The sequence below is a fragment of the Hemicordylus capensis genome, chromosome 2 (genome assembly GCF_027244095.1).
Source record: "Hemicordylus capensis ecotype Gifberg chromosome 2, rHemCap1.1.pri, whole genome shotgun sequence".
Lineage (NCBI taxonomy): Eukaryota > Metazoa > Chordata > Lepidosauria > Squamata > Cordylidae > Hemicordylus > Hemicordylus capensis.
Window position 1 is genome coordinate 72385874 of NC_069658.1, and position 23460 is coordinate 72409333.

The 23460-nt window shown below is 39.6% G+C and overlaps 1 protein-coding gene across 2 annotated transcripts in view; it reads right to left on the reverse strand.

Moving 5' to 3' along the window:
* FBXL17 (F-box and leucine rich repeat protein 17) overlaps positions 1-23460 on the reverse strand; it is a 289488-nt gene that overhangs the window by 258076 nt on the left and 7952 nt on the right. For both annotated transcript variants that reach the window (XM_053297075.1, XM_053297076.1), the window contains exons 3-4: positions 22783-23040; positions 20565-20696 (exon numbers count right to left, since the gene is read on the reverse strand). In XM_053297075.1, the coding sequence (XP_053153050.1) occupies positions 20565-20696; positions 22783-23040 (390 nt within the window). The remainder of the gene's footprint in view (positions 1-20564; positions 20697-22782; positions 23041-23460) is intronic.

The following is a 23460-nucleotide window of genomic DNA, read 5'->3' on the forward strand; positions in this document are numbered from 1 at the left end:
AGAGGATATAGTTGTTTTATGGTACAGACTCCATTCACATGGAGTACTGTCCAGGCCTCTCAACTGCATGACCTGAACTGAGGGTGTGACCTAAAACACATCCATTCTCCTGCCATTGCACCTAACCAGTTAAGGACAGCAGTGGTCAGCAAGCCTTTCTAGAAAGCTTGCGCACAATTACTGATCTTCTCATGAATGAACTCAAGACTTCCAGCAGCAAAATATGAAAACCACAGTAATACATTATATTTTCAAAACTATCAGATATGAGCTCAGTCATAAGTACCAACAGCCAGCTCAAACCAAACCAAGCATCCAAACCATTGGTGCTTGGATTGGGCTCCCCCCTCCCCAAGACAGGAACATCTCCACAGGAACATCTGTGGAGAAAATATCAGAAACCCCTTTCCTTGCACACCTATTTCATACAGATTTGATGTACAGGTAGATAATTCAGGGATACATTCAGTAGATCTGAAAGAGAAGTCACAAAGGAGAGGGAAATCCCTTTAAAAGTTCCAGGGTCCAATTGATTTAGGATTCTATTGGTTATACACAAGATATGTACAAACCAATACTGAATAAAGAGAAGCTTCCAAAAGGAGATGAGCCGGTCTTGTGATAGCAAGCATTAATTATCCCCTTTGCTAAGCACAGTTCTCCTTCATTTGAATTTGGAAGGGTGAATGCATGTGAGCAATGTCTGCTGTAAAATATTCCCCGAGGGGATGGTTGAACAACAATTCGTGGTTGAACATCTGATTTACATGCACAAGGTTCCAGGGTCAATCCAGGTAGGGCTTGGAAAGACTTCTAACAATAACAAAAAAAACCCTGTGCCAGACAAAAAGGGATATGTCTGAAACTTCTGACAATCTGTGAATCTGTAGAGTGCAGAATAGTACACATATAACCCAATATAGGGAAATTGATTGCCCCTGAAATACCAATTAGTATGAACAAGAATATTTGCTACATGAACCAAAATCAAATAGGAAATGGTTCCAACTCTATAAAGAATAAAAATGAATTATATGTAAATGAAAATCCTAAAGATAACCAATAAAGGATAAAACAATGAAAAAGTGAATGAATGAATGAACAAAACCCATATATACACCTGTATCAAAATACGTATGTATTAGAATTCTGAAAAAATGTTAATAGGCAAAGCTAATGTCCATGAAAATACAAAGTATAAGAATGCTCACAAAATAATACCCAAAGTTAATGTCCATGAATGTCCATACTAAAGAAGTGCTGGGAAGATGACCACATGTGGATGAATGGCATCTGAAAATAAATCACGCTGTACTGTATCCAGATGTCTGCTCCCCCGATGTGGGTGTGTAGAGATATCAAAAGTGGAAATGCCAGCCAATACCTCTGATATAGGCAGATAACAGTAGATGAAAATACCAAAAATTAGACCTCTGCCTGAAATCTTGGAGAGCCACTGCCAGTCAGACAATACTGAGCTAGATGGACCAATGATCTAACTTGGTATAAGGCAGCTTTCTATGTTCCTAAGTTGAAGGGGGTTGGGAGAGAGGCACATCTGATAAGCCCAAGAGCTTTATAAATATAAATTCTAAAGATTAAAAGAAAGATGGTACAATAATCAAGGGAGATTTGCCTTGAAAACAAGTGGTCCAGGACAACAATTGAGAGAGTAATACTCACAATTCAAGGTATAATAGGGGGCATTAAATATATTCTTAGGTGTAGGGACATACGGGGAATAAAATAAACTGGATATGTAACATGGAAGTGCAACTGAAATAGCACTGCAAGTCTGCAGTTCCTTAAAGTATATAATAATGCCTATGGTAATTAACAGATGTGAACCTGAACAGATGTGAACCCAGTCATTTAAAGGGCAGTTTTCTCCATATCATTTCATTACAGCCACCTGTAATATGCCCACAAACCAAACAGATTTTGCACAAGAAGAGAGAGAAAACAAGTTTGCCAAAATTTTGCAGCAGTAGTCACATTCCAAGTGGCATGGAGAGAGAACATGAGTTTTGTTCATGATTCTGGTGATGAATATAAGGCAAATTAGCCTTACCATCTCCCCAATCAAAAGCAATAAGGATTCTCCTACTGAAAAACAAATTATTTGTGAAGAGACAGAAAACTAGCTTTATTTGACTAAATCAAGGCACAGATATAACTATAGTGCATCATAAACGGCTGAAATATGGACACCTGAAGGAAAGAAGTTAGAAGAATGACTATTAATCGATCTAGAATTGACTAGGCTTTCTTTTATTTCATGTAAAGCTATGTTTTATGAAAATACCTATTTTAAAATATACTTAGTTACTGAATATAGCAGTAACTTCTTCACAGATCTGTGTTCCGCTGCTTGAGGAACTCTAGACACTGAGCTGCTGGTTTTAAAAAATAAAGCAGCTTTGCATCCGAAATTAAGAAGCACATTGAGCCTGTAGGCTGAAGCACTGATTATTTCCCTCCCAGCTTTCATGTGTACAGATGGACACAATATCTATTCAGACTAGCAACACCTCCCTAATGTATTCAGCAGGTGTTTTCCCTATCTTACAAAGACAACCACAGGGCTCTGTGGTCTCCAGGAGTCGACACCGACTCAAGAGGGCCCACTTTACCTTTACTACTAAAGATCCTTTAAGAGAGATACTGGAGATTTAATCTAGGACTACCATTAAGCCACCTAATGGCACAGCGGGGAAATAACTTGACTAGCTAGCCAGAGGTTGCCTGTTTGAATCCCGGCTGGTATGTTTCCCAGACTATGGGAAACACCTATATCGGGCAGTAGTGATATAGGAAAGTGCTGAAAGGCATCATCTCATACTGTGCCCTAGATGGCAATGGTAAACCCCTCTTGTATTCTACCAAAGACAACCACAGGGCTCTGTGGTCGCCAGGAGTCAACACGGACTCGATGGCACACTTTACCTTACCATTGCATTACAGTCACCTGTGCCTACATCTGGGAGAAGTGCTATATGGGAAGCACCACATAGGTGGATTATATTCATGTATTTCACATTAATCTGGAATCAATAAGGCCTATAGCTTGTGTACTTCCAATCAGTCTTCACGCTCTCCCCCACTCTAAAGTATAACAGCATTTAAGAATGACCAGGTAAGCTAATTTTCATTAAATGATCTTTGAGCAAGTGAGAAGTGGGAATCCTAGCTCACAGGAGTAATTATGTGTATTAAATGTTGGTACATTGGCTATGTTGGATTCTCTAATACAGAAAGAAAGAATGCGATCTTGACTCTGCAGGATTACCACAAACCACACTACACAGTGATATACTAGAGTATACATACACAAGATCTTCAAATAAGAATTTAAAGAACTAGCCCATAGAGACTTTGCCTGAAAGATGGGGCTGATAAATGCATAGGGTAGGAGAGCATTGTGTTGCCAAGACAGGTGTAGTGTGGCATAGTCACAGCATCGCAGGAAGGACCTCCATATTCTCCCTATACTTGGGATTAGAGCAGGGCAAACTCATTGACTTCCAGCATAGATACAAGTACTGGTATGATGCAGGAACACTAGGCATTTTATATTTTTTAAAGCTGTTTTGGTCGACAGAACTATTTAAAAAGCCCAGAGACACAAGTTTTGGGCGGAATAGAAGTATGTTAAGTAAAATAAATAAAAAGTAAGAACCTAACAGAAATTATATTATACGGTTTGCATACTCCACCATTTCTTAGACTCCTTTTTTCTCATTACTGCTTCAGAGTGTTGATACATAGGAACCAACACACTGAACCAACATTAGACTCACAAAGAGAAAGTGTTTGAACTAACTAGTACTTAGACTTGAGCTTTTGATCTGGAGATATTCTATAACTGTTTCCCCACAATTATAAATAAAGCAAATAAAGGTCATTCCTATCTAGCTTATGCTATCTTTATACACATACTTAATTCCTCCTTTTCACTCTGGTCTTGATGGACCATGTGAGGTTTCCAGATTGAAAAATGTACAGCAATACTTGCACTATTTACTCACTTAGGTTCAACTGTGCTTTCATATAAAAATGCAACTACTCAACAACTTAAAGTTGCAAGCACTACATTGGGACCAGCTATGTGAATGAAAGGTGTTCCAACTGTGCAAGGAGAGGAAGGGGTATTTTCATTACGCCCCACACCCCACTGCAGCCCCCTTTACTTCCCAAAACTGCCCCTAAGTTGGGGAACATTTTGGGGAGCACAGTGAAGAGGGAATTGGTACTCCTCCCTCTTGCACAGACAGAACTTCTTTATCTGGATGCTGACCATTAAGAACAGAATTGAAATGCTGTCATATACTACAGTTAGTGAACCGTTTACAGTAAAAATGGTTGTGCGTTATTACATTTCTATTTTTAAACAAGTTGAGAGAAGTTAGTGAGTCCATGCAAGAATACATACAGTTCTATTTTTAATAAACTTTAGGGTTAGTATAAAGCATACTTAGCAAGAATAGCCGTTTCTGGTTCAGATGTTTTATTAAACATTTCCAACAGTTACATTACAGTGCTGTATGACATTAACAGGGAACAGGAGACCCAATGACTAGGGATGTGCATGAGGTTCAGCGCCTCCTCTGGGAAGAGCTGAACTGGCTCAGGTGCCGACATCCAAACCGGTTTGGCAGGGCAGGGAGCGGTTCCCTTAAAAAGCAGGTAATAAGCTCCTTACCTGCTCACCCCCGCCCCACCGCTTTTGCGCAAGTGGCATCTTCAAAAGGCCATACAGAGACTTCAGGAAACACCACCACAACTGTGAGCAGCCTTTTGAAGAACAGGTGCTACATGCAGAAAAGCAGCAGGGCAGAAGACAAGCAGGTAAGGAGCTGCTTACCTGCTTTTTAAGGGAACTGCTGTCCGATCCATCCATGCATATTCCTACCATTGACATCTAGCCATTGTGCAGTCTTCAACTCTTCAGCGTATGTACGCGCACACACACAGAGCACTTCAACCTTGGTCTCTTCAGACAAGAAGATAACTTGCCAGATCCACATAGATTACACCACTCAACTATTTCTGAAGACAAACTATGTTGAATACTCCTTGCCGGAATTCAGTGGGGGTAAAGCACCAGGATACAAAGATTTGAATATGTACTTCACTACCATCCCAATTCTAACATATTATGTTACCTCATTCTTATAGCAAAGATGGAGTCTCCTTGGGCTAGCATAATCCGAAGAACTGAGGTTGACAGGTCTTACCATATGTTTAATAAAAGAAGATGAAGATCAGGTAAGAGAATGTAGTTTAGTTTAAAGTCTTTAATCCAAAGTCCTCTGTTGCAGAAAAATGGGGAGAAGGTAGGGATTGATGCCCCATTATGCGTTAGGAAGAGGGAGACTGTGATATCAGGTTTAGGGGAAATGGGGCATAAGTGTCGTGATTAACAGGGAAGGAACCAAAACAAAGAAGCAGCAGAGATAACCACTGGGATGAGCAAGTAGGGTGGACACATACAGGAATGATACTTCTTCCGTTACCTTTGCAGTCTAAAGACTGATGAAGGCTCTTACATCAATAGCTTCTATTTATGGCAGAAGAGGAAGGCTGTTTTATTTAGCCCCTCTGTAAGGCTCTAAAGCTGGTTGAAGTCCATGTATGTTACAGAGGTTTGTTGATTTGAGGTTTTTTTAACTGATAAATTATGAGAGGCTTGAGATCACTTATATTTAACATCCTAAGTCTCCCATATGTACATTTCAATTTCTCACCTCCAGAATATTTCCTTGCATTTCCCCCAAATAAGAGACCCAGTAACAGGGACAGTCAAAGGAAAAACAACCTGCATCCTACCCTCTATACTAAGTTTATATAAGAAACCCATATTGAGGCCAACCACTACCATAATGGTAGAAAAACTGAAAATGCAGACACCTTTGGAATATAAATCCAAAACAATATGAAATGAACAAATTAATAACAGTATTCATTAATATTTGTTTCACAGTAACTTGAGTTTTCAAAAGCAATTTATGCTTAAATGATATCAGGTAGTACGCAACATTTAATTTGGAATTTGTGGAGTACATTTACAATTAGTCCGACATATTGCTTAGAGTAAAAATCTTAAGTAGAAATAACCAAGTTGCAATACATTAACATACATGATTACGTTCTCAGTATATGTATTTAAGAGCTAGATCTATCAGCCAAGTAACCATTTAGAACATTATACATATAAAAGAACATAGTGCAATACTGGCTTTCAATATCCCTTTAAATTAAAGCAGCCATTTTACTCTTGCACTCAATTGAAACATATAAAACGAACCAAGTATTTAAACTACTATCATACAATGCAGTATTAAAGTATCTTAAACCTATCATTACAATGTTGGAATTTAGACTTAAGGGACTGGAAGTCAGAGTCCTTCATCACCTCTATGTTGGCAATTCAAGTGTGGTCTAACTTCAGTGAAGGAAGCTATGACCATCTGACAGATGTTCAGAGATGAATGGATGATTACAGCCCTCTGAGATTTGGGAAGGGCACACTTATCCACTTATAGCACATGAATGTATTTCCTGAAAAGGTCCATTCCAGGACAGGGGTTGCAGCATTGTACCTGAGGAGGGGATAGGGTAGTGAAGGAGCTGGCACTGTAGTTGTTCATGCTGTACCTGATTAGTAAACAAAAAAGGACTTCAGTTTTCACTGCACTCAAAACCAGGGTATCTCACAAGTACAAAATATAACCTGTGACTTTACAACGGACCAGCCAACATAGCTTTTCAGGGCAGAGCAACTGATCAAGGCTGCATTCTTGTAGTAATTTCTTCTTCTGTAAGGGGACTTTGAAATAATCTCTACAAGCCTACACTTTGCACTGGTTTATAGCACAATTAGAACTAGAAACGATGTCCAACTCATTTAAGAGCTGAGCATTCCAAGTTAAAAGGCATTTATTAATGATTGCAGATATACAAAGCTAGTAGGCCATTATCCTGAAAAACATATTATTCTTCAAATACAGAAATGCATGTTCTTTTAATTATGTAAACACTGCAGTGTGTTAAAAGTATTAAAAACAGCAGTATGGTACAGCTGACATGTTATGAAGATACATGCTGACTGTTGTAAATAAGAAAGTGATAGCAGCATAGTATTGTTGTTACTGTACTTGCAATCTACTGTTTACAGGCATTTCATTGCTGTACCAAGGACACAAAGGCATATTACTTGCATCTCTAAAGTCAATACTGCCACCTAAAGGTCAACAGAGCAAGAAACATTTCTCCAATAAAGATAGCAATTAACACTTGGCATTTAAAATAAAACCAAAAAACCCACATATTGTACCTTTTAGAGGTGGTTGCTAAGTAAGATAAAAAAGGTTTGAAGAGAAACATTTTAGGAAACTTTTATAATCAATATATTAGCATTTGGGAAAGCCAGAAGAACCAGATGGTAACTACTAGTAGCACTAATCCTAGCAGCTATGATACTGGACTTATTTTATTAGATTATTTTCCCACAACATTTTTAGTAATAGTAGTCATATTTTGTTGTTGCTTGTTGAATCAGAACTAGACTACCAGAAAAATTCCAAGTACCAATTCAATTAGGTGCAGTAAGATAAATAGAACGCAGCTTGCAAGACTAATTTGGACACTGAAGTAACGGGCAAACATAGTAACTCATTATTATTAAACATTTGTTTTCCTAACCTTCCAAAGTTCCCGACTCTTACTTTGCGTGGACTACCACAGCTAGAGAAGATGCAGATGCTCAGAGGGGTACAGAGAAAAGAACTAGGAGAAGACACTGCCAGTCTGTGTAAACAATACTGAGCTAGATGGAACAATGGTCTGACTCAGTATAAGGCAGCTTCCTACGTTCCTAACTACTGCAGAAACTGGCTAATCTATCCCATAACTTTACCGAATCAATAAGTAGTGCCCATTATAACCCAAGCTGCACTGTATTAAAGTTGCACAAAAAGGCCAAACCAATCACTCTGGACAGTAATGGGGAAAGATCGTTCCAATTGCAGAGATAGACGCAGATATCAATCCAACCCCTTCACATTACCAAAAACTGCTTTTGCCTCATCATGATTTCAAAAAACAGATATAAAGCAGATAACACTGGAGTAGGAGAATGTTTTATACAACTGGGATACTGTAGAATAGTACAAGGCATGGGGGTGGGGGGTGGGAAGAGAGTGCGCTCCAGACACACAAGTACAAAAATCAGAAAGAATGAATAGCACCCTAGATAGCCAATATCAGAAATTTTCAATCAAGAGTTTAATAGGAAAAAATACATTACATTGCTCTGTTTTTGTGTGGAAATCTTATCCAAAACAAACAGGTTTGTTTTTAAAGTGCCATATACAAATGTTTAAAAAAACATTCATTGGACAGGATGTTAGTCTAACATCCATTTTGGTAATTTGGTCTTTCATTTCAAGTGAGACAGAAAGAATAAACAAAATTGAAATCAAAGTCAGATGGCACCACAGCGATTCCTTAGAATTACCTTCTACAAACACATTCTTCATGTGCGATATACAAATCTGAACAACATACTGGTAAGCCTCCCAGAATAAACTAAACACAAAATATTTTGTATAAGTCCTTACACATAGAAAATGAAAGCAGAAAATGAGAACAATTATAAAATTTTCTGTATAATGAATTTGCTGTTCTGGAATACCAGTCTCAAACATTCTGTGACATTTTACGACTGATTCACAAGTTGTACACAGTGCTATCCGGCTTGCACAACTATTCTTCTCAGGATGCATCTACAATGCTTTCTGCAATAGACTGCTATGAGTATACATCCCTAGGTACATGATCTCTCTCTCTCTCTCTCTCTCTCTCTCTCTCTCTCTCTCTCTATATATATATATATATATATATGAGATGGATGATTGGTTGGGGATAGTTGTTATTCAGGAAAATGCTGTTACTCAGCTTTATGTTTTGTCTACTATACTGTGCAGAATGACAGATATGAATGTTATTAATTTCCAAAAATTTAACTATTTGAATGGACCAAGATCAAGCTTGGGACAAGCTGGCTAAAATCCAGGAACAGCTGCAGCTTCGACAAGTTTTAGCCAGACATAAGTCTCGTAATGATGAGCAAGAAATCTGGCAACGAGTGAGATTCTAAATGTTTCAAAGCCCAAGTTTCTACCTCGAAGAATCCAGACACACTTATTTTATGCTAAAATTCGAAATATTTTTTGATAGTAAAAGAACTTGTTTTAAGATACAGAATTGGGGTCATGGTTCTAGATAGTTCACTGCACTCATAACTGAGACCAACGTGCTGTGCTGTCTGTGATGACTCAGCTGGAAGATGTTGCTGAAGCAGAGTGCCCTCAGGCCTTAAAAAAGCTGATAAATCATTGTGAACTGCACACTTTCCTAGCAGCTGGATATGAATACTTGTTTTATGACAGTTATATCTTGCTGCAACCTCCAGGCTAAAAACCTGTGAGCCTTTATGACATGTCAGGATCAAGCCATTGCATCATTATATACATACACTTTTCTATGCCACAAGCATAGCATAAAAATCATTCACTAGTGTCAAGCAGTAGCAGCATAAACATCAGTATGGAAAACAGTCAAAAGGATCACTGACTGCACAGTGGAATGCAAGACTGCATAGTTTTAATGGTTAGGGCCAAGCTAACTGAAGGAACATCTACTCCCAAATAGTTCTGTCCAGCACATGGGATCATGCAGGGGCTCTCGAGTATCCCACCACCTTCTGAAGCATGGGTGTCAATGATGTGTGGGCAAGCCTTCTCAGTGATGGCCCTGGCTCTCTGGAACTCACTGCCCCCTTGATCAAAGGCTTACTCTCTCCCTGTTCAATTTCAGCGAGCTTTCCCCTAACTATACAGATTTCTATCAATTACTGCCCTGTTGTAATCATTTTTATTGCTGCATTTATATGTTTTATTGTGTTTATATTGTGTTTTAATTTTCTGTTGTAAGCTGCCACAAACTCATATATAAAGGATAACAGCATATGAAATACTTGAAATAAATATCCTTTTACAACCCCCCACAAAGCTAGGCCTGTATTATCCCATAATGCAAATAATTTTTAGCATTCCCCCAAAATTCAAGTCCATAATAGACTAGTGCTTTTTGCTGGTTTGAAAAACATCAATCTAGTGATTTTTGAGTAATTATTGTTTGAAATCCCAATAATAAAAAGGGAAATAACTAAAGAAAAGTGAGCTAAGAGCATAACTGAGTCTGCCCACTAAGAATTCTGAATCCAAAGTTGGGAGGGGCAAGTCCTAACAACAACCATTCCTCTCCCTCCATTTCCTTTCATGGGCTTGTTTTCTCCCTCTTCCCCCTTTCTCTTACCCTCACCAAAGGGGGGAAGCAAAGCTTGGAGTAAATTATTAGAAAGTAAGCCCACTGATTCCACTGGATCTTACTTCTGAGTAAACATGCACAGGAATTAGGAACAGCAGAGATCCTAGGCAAGATTTGGGGCTCTCTTATTTTTCCCCTTCTCTCAGCCCCTAAGTAAAGCACAGAAGCAGAAGAACCACATTTATTTATCCGGGCTTACTTCTGAGTAAAAACGTGTAAGACCAAGGACCCCATGCTAGGAAGTTCCGAAGAAGGTACTTCAAAGAAATTCCAGAAACCATTCCCATCCAGCACCAAGAAACCATCATTCAGATATAGACTGCTCTTGAACATGGAGGTTCTACATCAGAGCCAAACTACCTCTGAATATGGAAGCTTCTTCATCTGACCATACTTAAGAAATGAAGCCTCCATATTCACAGGCAGTTTAGCTCCCATGTAGAACCGCCATGTTCAAGGGCAATCGACACCACAATAATAGTTTGACAACACTGGATGGGAATTGTTCCTGGGAGTTCCTTGATGCACTTCTTTGAAGCTTTCTGCAAGCATGTACCTGAGCACCATAAGAAAGAGGATGCTGGGCTGAAGTACACATGTCTTTTCCAGCAGCATTTTTATAACTGAACTTGCAATTCTATGTGCAAACTTAGAAGGAAGTAAACTCAATTAAACTCAGTGGGACTTGCTTCCAAATAATGATGAACAGTTAAACAATCCCTGAAAATTGGACTTGGAGGAGGCGAGACTAATTGAAAGGTCCTTTTAAAAATGTGAGTGGAAAACAATGTAAAAATCCTGTGAAGTAGGCTAGCTGAGAGAGAAGTGACTGGCCCAGAGTCACCCAGCTAGTATTATGGCTGAATGGGGATTTGAACTCGAGTCTCCCCGGTCCTAGTCCAGCACTCTAACCACTACACCACGCTGGTGTAGTGGTTCATACAGGTTTCCATCCCTTAAGAGCTGGGGTTTCAACAACTGGGGCGCTTTTGTTCTCTATGTGTCATAAGGCAGAGTATGCATCACTATATATGCTTTAAAAGGTTCAATTCAGAGTGTTAAGGCCTACTATTTCAGGCAACCCTATTCCAGAGGGTTAAGGCCTGCTCTTTCAGGAGACAGCATTGCTGATAACATTATCCTGAAGGGAATTAAATCAAGCAGGATAAATGTGAGGTTTGTGGAAAATTTCTGGGAAGATAATCTGTAGTTTTGGAAACAGAGTCTAAAGCAGTTTTTATTTTTAATGTCCAGAGTATAGGTGTGCGTGAGAGAGAATGAGGAGGGGGAAATGAAGTACAGCTTGAAAGAGAATACAGATTCCTGCTTCTTGTTGTGTCATTCATTGCTGAATAATCATGAGGTGGGATCACACTGCCACTATTACTAAATCCACTAAGTTCATTTAATTGTGTTTTTTCTGGGGGAGGAGTGTGACTTTATCTAAATTAAAGGTGTTGTGAAAATTTTGGTGTTCAACATCAGGAAGTTCTTCATTGTGGTTTGATCTCATATGATTTAATTATTTAGCAGACAACTTATAGAACTTCAGTCAAAACAGAACTTTGAAAGCTTTACTATTTGGATCCTGAACTCTGTTGGGCTGAGTGGAGTGCTGCCAAGTGTGCAAATTTAAAATATTCTTTAATAATTATGTGTTGTCAGAAAAAGAGAGATATCTTATCACCTCATCCTAAAGTGGGGGTGGTATTCTGCAAGTATGAAGTTCAATTCTGTGCCCAGCCCAGTTATTGAGGCCTGTAATGCTTTTTGTCTGGAAAGGCTTGGGTAGTAACTTCTGCCAAACAAGGCTTAAGATACTACAAGACCCTCTAAAGAATACTGATCAAAATCAGCAGTTTTTCAATAGAAAGGAAGATTTATCCTCCAGCTGCAGAGGGAGCTTCTATGGTGAAGAAAACTCTTACCAAAAAACTTTTACTTATGTCACAACTCTGCTAATATAATTAAGATGCAGGAGTTGTTTCAGCAATCTAACATTATACGCCCTGAATAGTCTCTTTGTGACAAAATCTAAATTGTCTCCCCAATCTGCCTGAAAGTTTGCAGGCATCAACTAGAGGATCCTCAACGGTGGGCCCCCAGATGTTCTTGGACTTCAACTCCCATAATCCCTAGCCAAAGGCCACTGGGCCTGGGGATTATGGGAGTTGAAGTCCAAGAACATCTGGGGGCCCAGCGTTGAGGATCCCTGAGTAGAGGACACCACCCCTTTAGATCTGGTGCAGAAAGTAGCTAAGACACAACAGTTTAAAAACTGACCTTTAAACGCTAGATAACAAGTGTTGGGTAACAGGGTTGTTCACTGAGTGTTGCATTTCCAATGCGAACACACACAGGGACATTGGGAAAGCACATGGGGACATCTGGGAAGTGCACTTCTCCCCAGCTCTATTTCCATGGCTGTGGGAGAGTGGTATATGAACTTAGGGAATGAAAGGGGGTGGCAATGGGCTGGGAAGAGAACTCAAGGTAGGGTGAATGCTTATGAGGAAGCATAAGCTGGTAGCAAGGTAACAGGGGTCCTTACAGTATGAGTCAGCGGGAGCAGGGTGGTGAATGGACTTGTGAAGGCACATATGGCAACAATGTGGTGGCAATTGTGCTTACCAGGAAATGCAAGGCAGAAGCAAGATGACTGGGGACTTGCAGTGGCATTTAAGATGGTGGCAGACCGCCTTTGAACACAGAGGTTTTACATCAGAGCTATACTGCATAAGAATGGAAAGATTCTACTTAAAGCAGCAGGGGTAAGCTCTTACCCATAATGTCTAATCAGATTTTCCTTTTAAAAATTCAGTAATCCAAAAACATTTGCTTTAAGATGAGGGTTAAGATGCTTTACATTTTCACTCATGCTCTAAAAAGAATGGAAATTGATCATTAAGGTGCCCATCTTATTTCCACACCATATAAGCTGTAGAGACTTTATTCAGTCTGGTATATGATGGTCTTAGCAATGACGCTCCATGAACCCATGCTATGCCTTGGTCTTTTAGTTGGACACTGGGCTGCGGAGGGATTTATCCAGGCATACACTTAACAGGTGTGGCTTCCCCAATCACTTCCCAGAGATGCCCCTAATGAATTTCTGCCGGATGCATCTCTGACCAAGGCAAAGTGTGGGTGCATGGAGCCTTCTTTCTAAAGCCATCATATACCAGACTGTACCAAGACTTTACAGCTTATATAGCACCCAAGTTAAAGATGGGCACCTTAATTTGCAGTTTCCATTCTTTTTAGAGCACGAGTGGAAATGTAAAGCATCTTATCTCTCACCTTAAACCAAAGGTTTTTGGATTACTGAATCTCCATAGGCTAGCGAGATTGCTGTTTCTTAGCTAATTAGATTTAGAGTAAGCAAGGATATCATACCATATTTGGGAGTTGCTTAAATACTCAATTTTTGGCCCTTCTGAAAGCTGAATACAGTGCTTCTAATTTCTAAAGAGTAATAACAAGATTAGGCTACCATGGCTACCACACAGCTCTTAAACCTTAGGTAATAACATCTCTTGGCTTAGAGACAAACCAAGTTTCTCTCATCCAATTCTGTTCATGAACAGGAGAAGGAGATTTCTATACTTGTGGTATAGTCTGCATTCTTAGAAAATTTATAAAGTATTAAACATCCTCAGAACACCTGAAATGCATTACATTAGCTTGTTTCCCAGGAACCAAGCTGGTGATAGTAACACCAAATCCCACATGGAGTCATTAGTATATTCCTAGGTTGGTTGCAAATAATGCATTCTTCTCATTAAAAGCCAAATTTGATTCTCTGTTCCTCAAGGTATCTGAACAGTTCAAGAAATTCTGAGTAAATTCACTCATCTTCCCTATAAGAATTGTAAGCTACATTTAATGTACAGTACAGGTGGCCCTCATTATTTGCACGAGTTCCATTATCACCTATAGGAGCAAATACGGAAACCATGAATAATGAAACCTTGAGTCAATGGGAATTGGAGGGTTAAGTTTCTAACCAAAAATATAGGACCAAAAAAGCAAGGGGGGCAGAAACTGTTGCACATTATTATCATTAATTCGATTTCTATACCACCCTTCCAAAAATGGCTCAGGGCAGTTTACACAGAAATAACAATCTAAAAATACATATTCTTCTTTACTGTAAATTCCATTTATACCTTAGGGAATGTCTTATTGCTCCTTTAATATGTAAACTGGTAGGTCAATCCGATGGAAATCTTGTTAAATATCTGCTCTCAGATAAAGATGCTTCAATTTCTATTTATGTAGCTAAGTTTAGTTATATTGCTTTTAAGAGGTATAATGGAACATCATCCTAATTGTAAACTGTACATATATATATTTTTATGTTTACTAGTTTTTATTTTCTGTTTGGTCTAATGACCATAAATAAAATTACAATTACAAAATCACAATTACAGAAGGACAGTACTGTATTCTCCAAATTTCCAGCAATGCCCCCAAAGCCCTGGAAATGATCAAATACTGGCCAAAAAAAAGCGCCACCCAATGGCTCTCTGCTGGAAAATGGCAGCTGGAAACGTAATCGGAAGTCATTTTCAGCCACTCAAAAGCATGGATAGGTGAATTTCACCTATTTTTCTACCTACGGATAACGAAACTGCGTCTTTAAGACCCAATCATGGATACACAAAATGGCAGATACAGACTCCATGGATAACCAGGGTCACCTGTATATTTCCAGTGTCTTGATAGTTACATATGATGTTTATTAGAGTCATTAAGACATGGAGCTGCAAAGTTCTCCAACATGGCTGAAGCAAAGGTGATTTACAGTAATTCCAATTCTGACAACTTCTGTAATCTGACATACTACAAACAGCACACTGGGCAAACAGTTATTTTGTCTTTTCAAACGTGTTTCAGTGTTTCAGCAGCATCCTGTTTTCTACAGTGCTGATGTACTTGCCTCAGACTACCTTTTCATTAGCTCACACCAAGTTATTTGAATGCACTGAATTTTGTCTTGTCAGATTCAAAGGCTCACTAAAAATATAAATCTCAAATTCACTAGAAAGAGAAAGTAACCCAAATAGTTTCTTTCACTGAAGAGCTCTGGAATGATTTCTACTGAAAAGCACACCTGAAAAAAATTTTCATCAGAATGTCCATGAGAATTTTCCTTTGCATGCTATTTTTTATTTTATTTTAGTTTATTTACAGTCCATGACTAAATTACAGCACAGAACAAGTTAAAATGCTAATAAAATTGTTAAATACAAGGTATCATTATTAAAACATAATATAACGGAGAAAAGGGAAATACTTAAAATAAAGAGAGAGGAAAAGAGTGATTATACATATAAAAAGAAAAAAAACTAGTTTGTTCCTTATCTTTATAACTGCTGCGCAGAATCTTGCCATAGACCCAGTGATTCCCTTGTGCCGGTCTGACAAAACATAGGCAACATAATACTCATCAGAGTAACCCGGATATTTTTTCAGATAGGGTTCAATCCAGTTGGAACGGATAGATTTGTAGAAGGGGCAATAGAGGAAGACATGAGCTACTGTCTCAACCACTCCTGTGCCACAAGGGCATAGGTGATTCCTCAAGAGAACTCTCTTATATCTTCCCTCCAAGACCGCAGAGGGCAAAACATTAAACCGAGCTTGCGAAAAAGCTCTCCTCTGGCTTAGGACTGACAAGTGCGTAAGGTAAGCTGCCGGCATGGGGTAATTTAGAAAGTTACCACAGTTAATTCCAAGGGAGGCCGCACTTAGATCTCTTTGTTTTTCTATGTCCAGAACCCTCTGTTTCAAGGTCTTTTTAGCTACACAGAGCCCAGGGAACATAAAAACTGATCTGAGAAACCACAATTGCCCAGGATGGTCTGGACATTCTTTGTCCAAGACAACTGATATTCATCTTTTAAAAGCCATGAGATGAGGCCTAAACTATGAGAGTGGATTTTGAGCCAATAAATAATCGTATGTAGCCAAGGCCACAATCCTAATTAGTCCTGCTTCCAAATGTAGGGCCGCATTCGAAACACAACGAGGGAGTAAGAAGATGGTTAATAGAAATCTCGCCTGTACCGCCTCAAGCGGTTGCAAATTGCCTGTCAACAAGACCTGAATTCCATACAGCATCTGAGCTAAGATTTTGGCTTGGAAAACCTTAAGTGCGGCAGGAATATAATAAGCACCCTTGGTATAAAAATTTTTAGCACTGCTGTAACCATGTTCTGCATACTTGTGACCACGTACTCACAATGGGGTCTGCATGAAATACGTTCATGAAATACAAGGCCTAGATATTTATACGTTTTGACCTGTTGGGCGCTATTACCATTAATGACTCATTTATGTTTTTTTAGTCTCTTACTAAATACCATCACCTTCGATTTCTGGGTGTTAATAGCCAGAGACGACTCAGTGCAGAACTGCGCGAGTGTTCTCAGTGCCTTCCTCATGCCGACAAGCGTGGTAGATATTATAGACGTGTCGTCAGCATACAGTAAGATAGAAACAGCTCTTCCTGCTAATTTGGGCTGATGAAAGATAGGATCATCCAAAAGGGGGATTAAAAAATTGATATATAAATTAAATAAGAAGGGTGCCAAAATGCACCCGTTAACCCCTTTCAGTACTAGGACGGAGTCCGATAAATGCCCATCATTATCCTACTTAACCCTCAATAACGTATTTTCGTACACTATAAGAATGAGGAAGAGTAGGCGGGGAGAGGTCCTTGCAAATTTATTCCAGAGGCGTGTCCTTGAAATTGAATTGAAGGTGGCCTTAAGGTCAATAAAGGCCACATATAGTGAGGAGTTTTTGATGAAATACTTTTCCGCAAGATGGGATAAAACCAAGGCCTGGTCCAATGTGGAGCAGCCAGAGCGGAAGCCAACCTGTTCCTCTCTAAGAATGGAATCCTGTTCAGCCCAATCAATAAGTCTATGGTACAAGTGCCTTACATATAATTTACTAATTATAGACAATAGGCTTATTGAGCAGTAATTGGAGGGATGAGAATGCTGTCCTCCCTTAAAGATTGGCACTATAATGGCCGTATTCCAATCCTCAGGGATACATCCCACCCTATCAATGTAAGTAAAGAGCTTAGCTAGAACAGGGGTCCACCAGTCTATTTCCACCTTCAAAAGCTCCCCTGGGATCATATACTTACCAGAGGCCTTACCTGATGGCAATTGAGATAGCAAACTAATGATTTCTTGAACTGAGACCGGAGTCCAAGGGGGGAGGCAGTCTAGATGATATGCACAAGGAGAGGGCCTGGACTCATCAGCCTCATATAATACCCTAAAATGAGCTGCCCAGGTATCTGCAGCAATATGATCTCCCAAACTAGGAGAGGCCCCCTTGAGACTACCTGACACAATTCTCCAAAATGATCTAGTATCTTTCAGCTTGGCTGCAGCAAGAAGCCGATCCCAGGCTTCCTTCATCGCTGCATTCTTTTCTTTCCTAATTAATCACTTATATTTTTTCTTCAGTTCCAGGGCTTCTCGAGCCAAATCGTTATTTGGATTAGACCTAAGAAGATTGAATTTGGTAACCAATGTTCTTTTAGCTATTTGGCACTCTTGATCAAACCATCTGGAAGAACTATTCCTCTTGCATGTGCCTCCTTTAGCCGACTGTCTCAGGCAGTGCTGTAGTCTCCTAAGATAGAAGCATGGAGTGAGGAGATTGCCTCAGAGGCTAAGTGATCGCTAATTTGATACTCTAAATCTAGGGACCATCTAACCCTAATATACTGTGAACCCCAGAATGGAGTGGCCTGTGAGGGTTTCACAACAGCTCTCTCTCCTTCCGGTAGGCCTAGAATGAGGGTTAATGGAAGATGGTCACTCTCAATGCGCCCTTCTATTCTGAATTGATTCAACCATTCAAGGACCTGCCTCGAAACATAAACATAATCCAGCACGCTTGCTCTCAGTCTTGACCAGTGTGTGAATTCACCCTCCAAACTCTCTGCCATTGCCCCATTTAAGCCAAACAGATCTAGGGTAACCATTGATCATGCCAATAATAAACCCGCTAAATTACATCCCTTGTCTTTAGAGTGTCGCTGAAGCAGGGGTTTCGGAACATCTCATTCTGAGGGATAACTTTGATAAAATGAATAAAGATAACTATCACTAGGCCCCAACCTGGCATTAAAATCACGCCCCACTATACAAGAAGCCTTTGGAAATTGGGTCTGTAACGAGGCCAGATTATCTCTAAGGCCCAACCAAATCTCTTTAAGATTACTAGATCGCTTCTGCATGCTATGTTTCTACTCCATCTAAAGGAATTATTCCAAAGATCACCGTTCAGGCAAAACTGTTACATCAGAACCAGATTTTAGTGCCCTTAGAACAACTGCAGCAAAATTAGCAGCTTAAGAATGGTTAAGGACCACACTCATGTAAAAGAAAAAACAGGACATAAAAAAAAAAAAGTAAGAAAGTTGTAGTTCTCTAGTTACATTTATTGTGCTATCGTTGATAATGTTCCACTGGTTCAAGCAGCATCTCTTTAATGTGTATTCTTTACATCACAAGTGATCATGCTGCACAAGTGATCATGAAAAACAAATCAAAGCTAAAATGTGCTTTTGTTGTACTGTTGCAACTAGTATAAACTTAAGGATTGCCTTGATGAACGACATGGAGTCATTAGTACAATCCTTCTGGTTGAAAGAATGCATCATCCCCTGCCAACTTGGCAAAGAAGCACCTTTTAACATGGTGATTCTCTTTATTTAGCAGGGGAAGAGTAACTGGCCCTATTCACCCCCAGCACAGTACCTCCAGTGACTGTTGCTGGTGTCTATCTTATGTTTCTTTTTAGATTGTGAGTCCTCTGGGGACAGGGATCCATCTTATTTATTTATTATATCTCTGTGTAAACTGCCCTGAGCTATTTTTGGAAGGGCAGTATAGAAATTGAATAAATAAATAAAATCAATCAATCATCAAACAGAAATTAACTCCACTTGGAAAAGTCTAGTCTAGCACTCTGAGTCTAATAGTAGCCAGCTAGATGTACTTTGGATGCCAACAAGTAGAGCATGGTTTCAAGAGTCATCTCCTGTTTGTGCCCAAGCATTTGGTCCAGAGGGATACAGGTTTTGAACATGCACATTCAATTTAGCTATATCATCAATTTTTATTACAGCCATTGGCCAGCAGAAATTTAGCTATAGACAGAGATACATGAAGGAGAAATTCTCTCCTCCTTTTTTTTTAAGGTCATCTAATCTAGTGGCCAACATAATATCCTGAAATCATATAAGCCAGGGGTTCCCAAACTATACACTCACTGTTCCCTCTAAGTTGTGCGCATGTGCTCACAAGTTTTTGGATGTCCGCTCAGTTTGTTTTAGATCCCACTCAGGTTGAATCAGGAAGGCCCCATTCTGAATGCACATGCACACACACTGCCTTGATACTGCCTCCTAGAACAAAACTCATTCCGCACAGAGATGGAAAAAAATTATGAGGGACCACTGCTCCAGATATTGCTGAACTACAGCTTCCATAATCCCCATTCCCAATTTACCATGGCTGGGGATGACGGGAGTTGTAGTTCAGCGACATCTGCGGTACCACAGGTTAGAAACTCCCTGATGTAAGCCAACTGACACAAATAAGATCAACACAGACATACCCATTTGTGAGATGACTGAGTTAGTGCAAATCAACTATAACAACATACTGCAATTTGAAAACTGTATATTTTTCAGGGAATATTGGGTGTCCATCAGAATGCTTCCTTGCAGGGACACACTTTATACTATCAGGGTAGCAGAACATGTGAAGTTTATATTAATTACTGAAACAATGCACAAGAACAGTTCTGCAGTTATCTTGAGCATCCAGTTATCCAAACAATTTTTGGCTTATAGGGATCTAAAAACTAAGTATAGTTCAGAGATGAATGCTAAAAAGCAACAAGAGTGAACACACCATTGAACAATTTGTCAGTATGGACCAAGTGTTGAGATCCAATTTTAAATCACTATTTGTATTGCAGGTTAACTTAAGCTTCTAAGTGGTTTACCATCCAAAAACCAGTTAATGCCACACTGATAAACTGCTTTAGGGAATAAGCAACATTGGAAGAATTTGCAGGCCTTTTAAAACATATGTAGACACAGACACACCTCCACCAGTACTTACCAGTTTGTTTTCTTGCATATATATTCTTTGTAACTTTAGACATCCTTTAGCTATAATGATCATTCCTTCATCTGATATCTTGTAACACTGTCCAAAATGAATATCTTTCAGTTCTCTGCACTCTGAGCCCAGCTGCAAATTAAGTCAATATCTGCATAAATATAGTAATGTGTTCTTGCATTCAAGCTAATAAGTATTGCATAGCTACAAAATGAATTTAGGTTTTAATTATGAACTCAAGGCAATATTACCCTCAAAACACAGAACTGCATAGCAGTGTTAAGATTTCAGCAGCCCAGGAAGTCATATTACAGGCTTGCTTCCCCCATTTTATTTTCTGGCATTATCAGGTGAACTACCCTTGTTCAATTTAGCCTCATTAACATTTACAAAGTAATTAGAAACCATCTATTTTTATTATGTACATCAGAAGTTCACAGTCCCAATTATCATCCCCTATTTAGTAAACAAGTCTTGTCTTTCAAAGCTGAAAATTTTAAGATGCAGATTTTGTTGTTGCAACAATGCAATTACCCGTCAGTTTTAACAGGTGCCAAATTAACCACAGATGGAAAATGAGTGAGAGTTATTTTAGTTAGCTGTTAACAGCAGCAGCTTGCTTACTGCAGGATACCAGTCACTTAATCTATTTGCTTTCTTCTTCTTCTTCAAGTACTAAGTGAGCAGGGTAGAAACATAGCAACTCACTGACCAAGCTGCTATGTCATGGTATATTCAGATATTCCAATTATCAAGCAGGAGAACAGCACAAAATACTCAGTAAGTTGAGTAGCTAAAAGGGGTATAGGAATCTGTTTAGGGCAGTTAGGTTTTCACAGGTGACATGACATGGGGCTGTTGGTCAAGAAGCCAGGAGAAGGAAAACTCTCATTTAGAATCCAGGGAAGAGGGGGCAACATGAGCCACTGAAGGGGGAAAAATGGCACAAGGCACTGGGAAAAACACTCAAAAATTTGATGGTCAGATCTCTAACAAGCATATATTGCTATCCAGAAATATTGGATGCAGCACCACAAGTGGGTACTATGGAATGTTGCTCAGAATGCAGTTAAGATGGTTCTCCTTACCTGCCATAAAAGTGGCAAAAGACCGTTTGAGTGCTAAAACTGGGACTTATCCAGGGCAAAAAAAGTAGTTTTTAGTTATGACCATTGACATAACCAGCTACTTTTTGGTTATTGCTCTCAATAAGTAACAGCCTAACCTACTTCACAGGGTTGCTGTGAGGAGAAACTTACGTATGTAGTACACCGTTCTGGGCTCCTTGGAGGAAGAGCAGGATATAAAATGTAACACACACACAAACACACACACGTTCAACACAGAAACTTTGTGCTGACCCCTGTTAAGGGTCTCTTTGGAGCTAATCTTTGCTTTTAACCTTTCTGTTGTACTTTTAATATTATACATCACTTTGATAGGCTTTGGGCAGAGAGGATATTGATAAGTGTATTAGCACGCTCTTCTATATTTTTATTCAGAAGCAAGTCTCACCAAGTTCAACTAGGGATGTGCACGGAACAGGTGGTTCCGCTGGTCCGACGCAGGGGCAGGTGGCTCTTTAAGGGCGAGGAAAGGTGCACTTACCCCTCCCGCTGCTTTTCCCCCGCCAGCACTCCATTATTTTCCAAAATCCATTGGGCAGCAGCATACCTCCCTGCCGCCCCTTTCCCCGTTGTTGGCCGGAAAAGCAGAAGTATAGTCTGCACGTGCACCTACTGTCGTGCGCGCCCACTGCATGTGCACGTCACACATGCGTTGTGTGTGCACGGCGGGCACACACGCAGACTATACTTCCGCCTTTCTGGCCAACAAGGGGGGAAGGGACAGCATGGAGGTACAATGCCACCCCATGGATTTTGGAAAATAACATGAGCGCCAGTGGGGGGAAAGCGGCAGGAGAGGTAAGTGTACCCTACCCCACCCTTAAAGAGCGTCACACCGCAGCTCCGCAGTTCCATGCACATGCCTAAGTTCAACTAGGCTTACTCCCACGTAAGTGATCAAAGGCTTAAAGCTTAAATGAATTAAGATAACAGCATTCAGACTATAAGCAATGAAATAAATTAGACTTAAGTTACTCATAACTTGGCACATTGATTTCAATGCTACCTAATTATGATTAACTAGTCTGGATATTACCCACATACATTGATATTACAAATAAGTACCTTTACAAATATTTAAAGTTTCTTACCTGCTTAAGTCCTTCATCAGTAAGTCTATCTTGGTTGCCCACATGTACTTTCTGCAGTTGAGGGCATTGTGAGGCCACTGCAATTAGAGATGTATCAGACAGCTGTTTACATCTGTAGGCAGTATACCTTAGAAGTCCCGGACACTTAGATGCTAAAACACATACTCCTGTATCAGATACATTGCGACAATCTGAAATATTGATTTCAGTTATATTCTGACTTCTTGATGCAATTTTTTCCAGTAACTCATCGGTGACCTGTCAAACAAAATTCAATTTGTGACATTATTATTCCCGTAGCTTATTCATTTTTTCCCAAGACAAAAATACCCTACATTAACAGAACCAAAGTATGTCAAAAAATCCTATACACTCATGACTTCACTAATGAACATCAGCTGCATTTTGACTTAACTTTAGAAATTTGACTTAACTTTAGAGCAGCTTTGCTACAAGTCTGGTCTCCCATGCTGACCTGCCCAACTTGAATATTAAAAACCTCCTACCACTAACCATTCCAAATTGCAGCACTCTGTGCAACACAATAGATACTGGACCGTTCCAATAGCCTTACCTCCCATTCCCCAAGATGCGCTCATATTCTCATCTGCCTCTACCTCCCCTTCTGACACTCAAAGAAAACATCCCCTATTAAATACAGCTACTACATCTATGCCA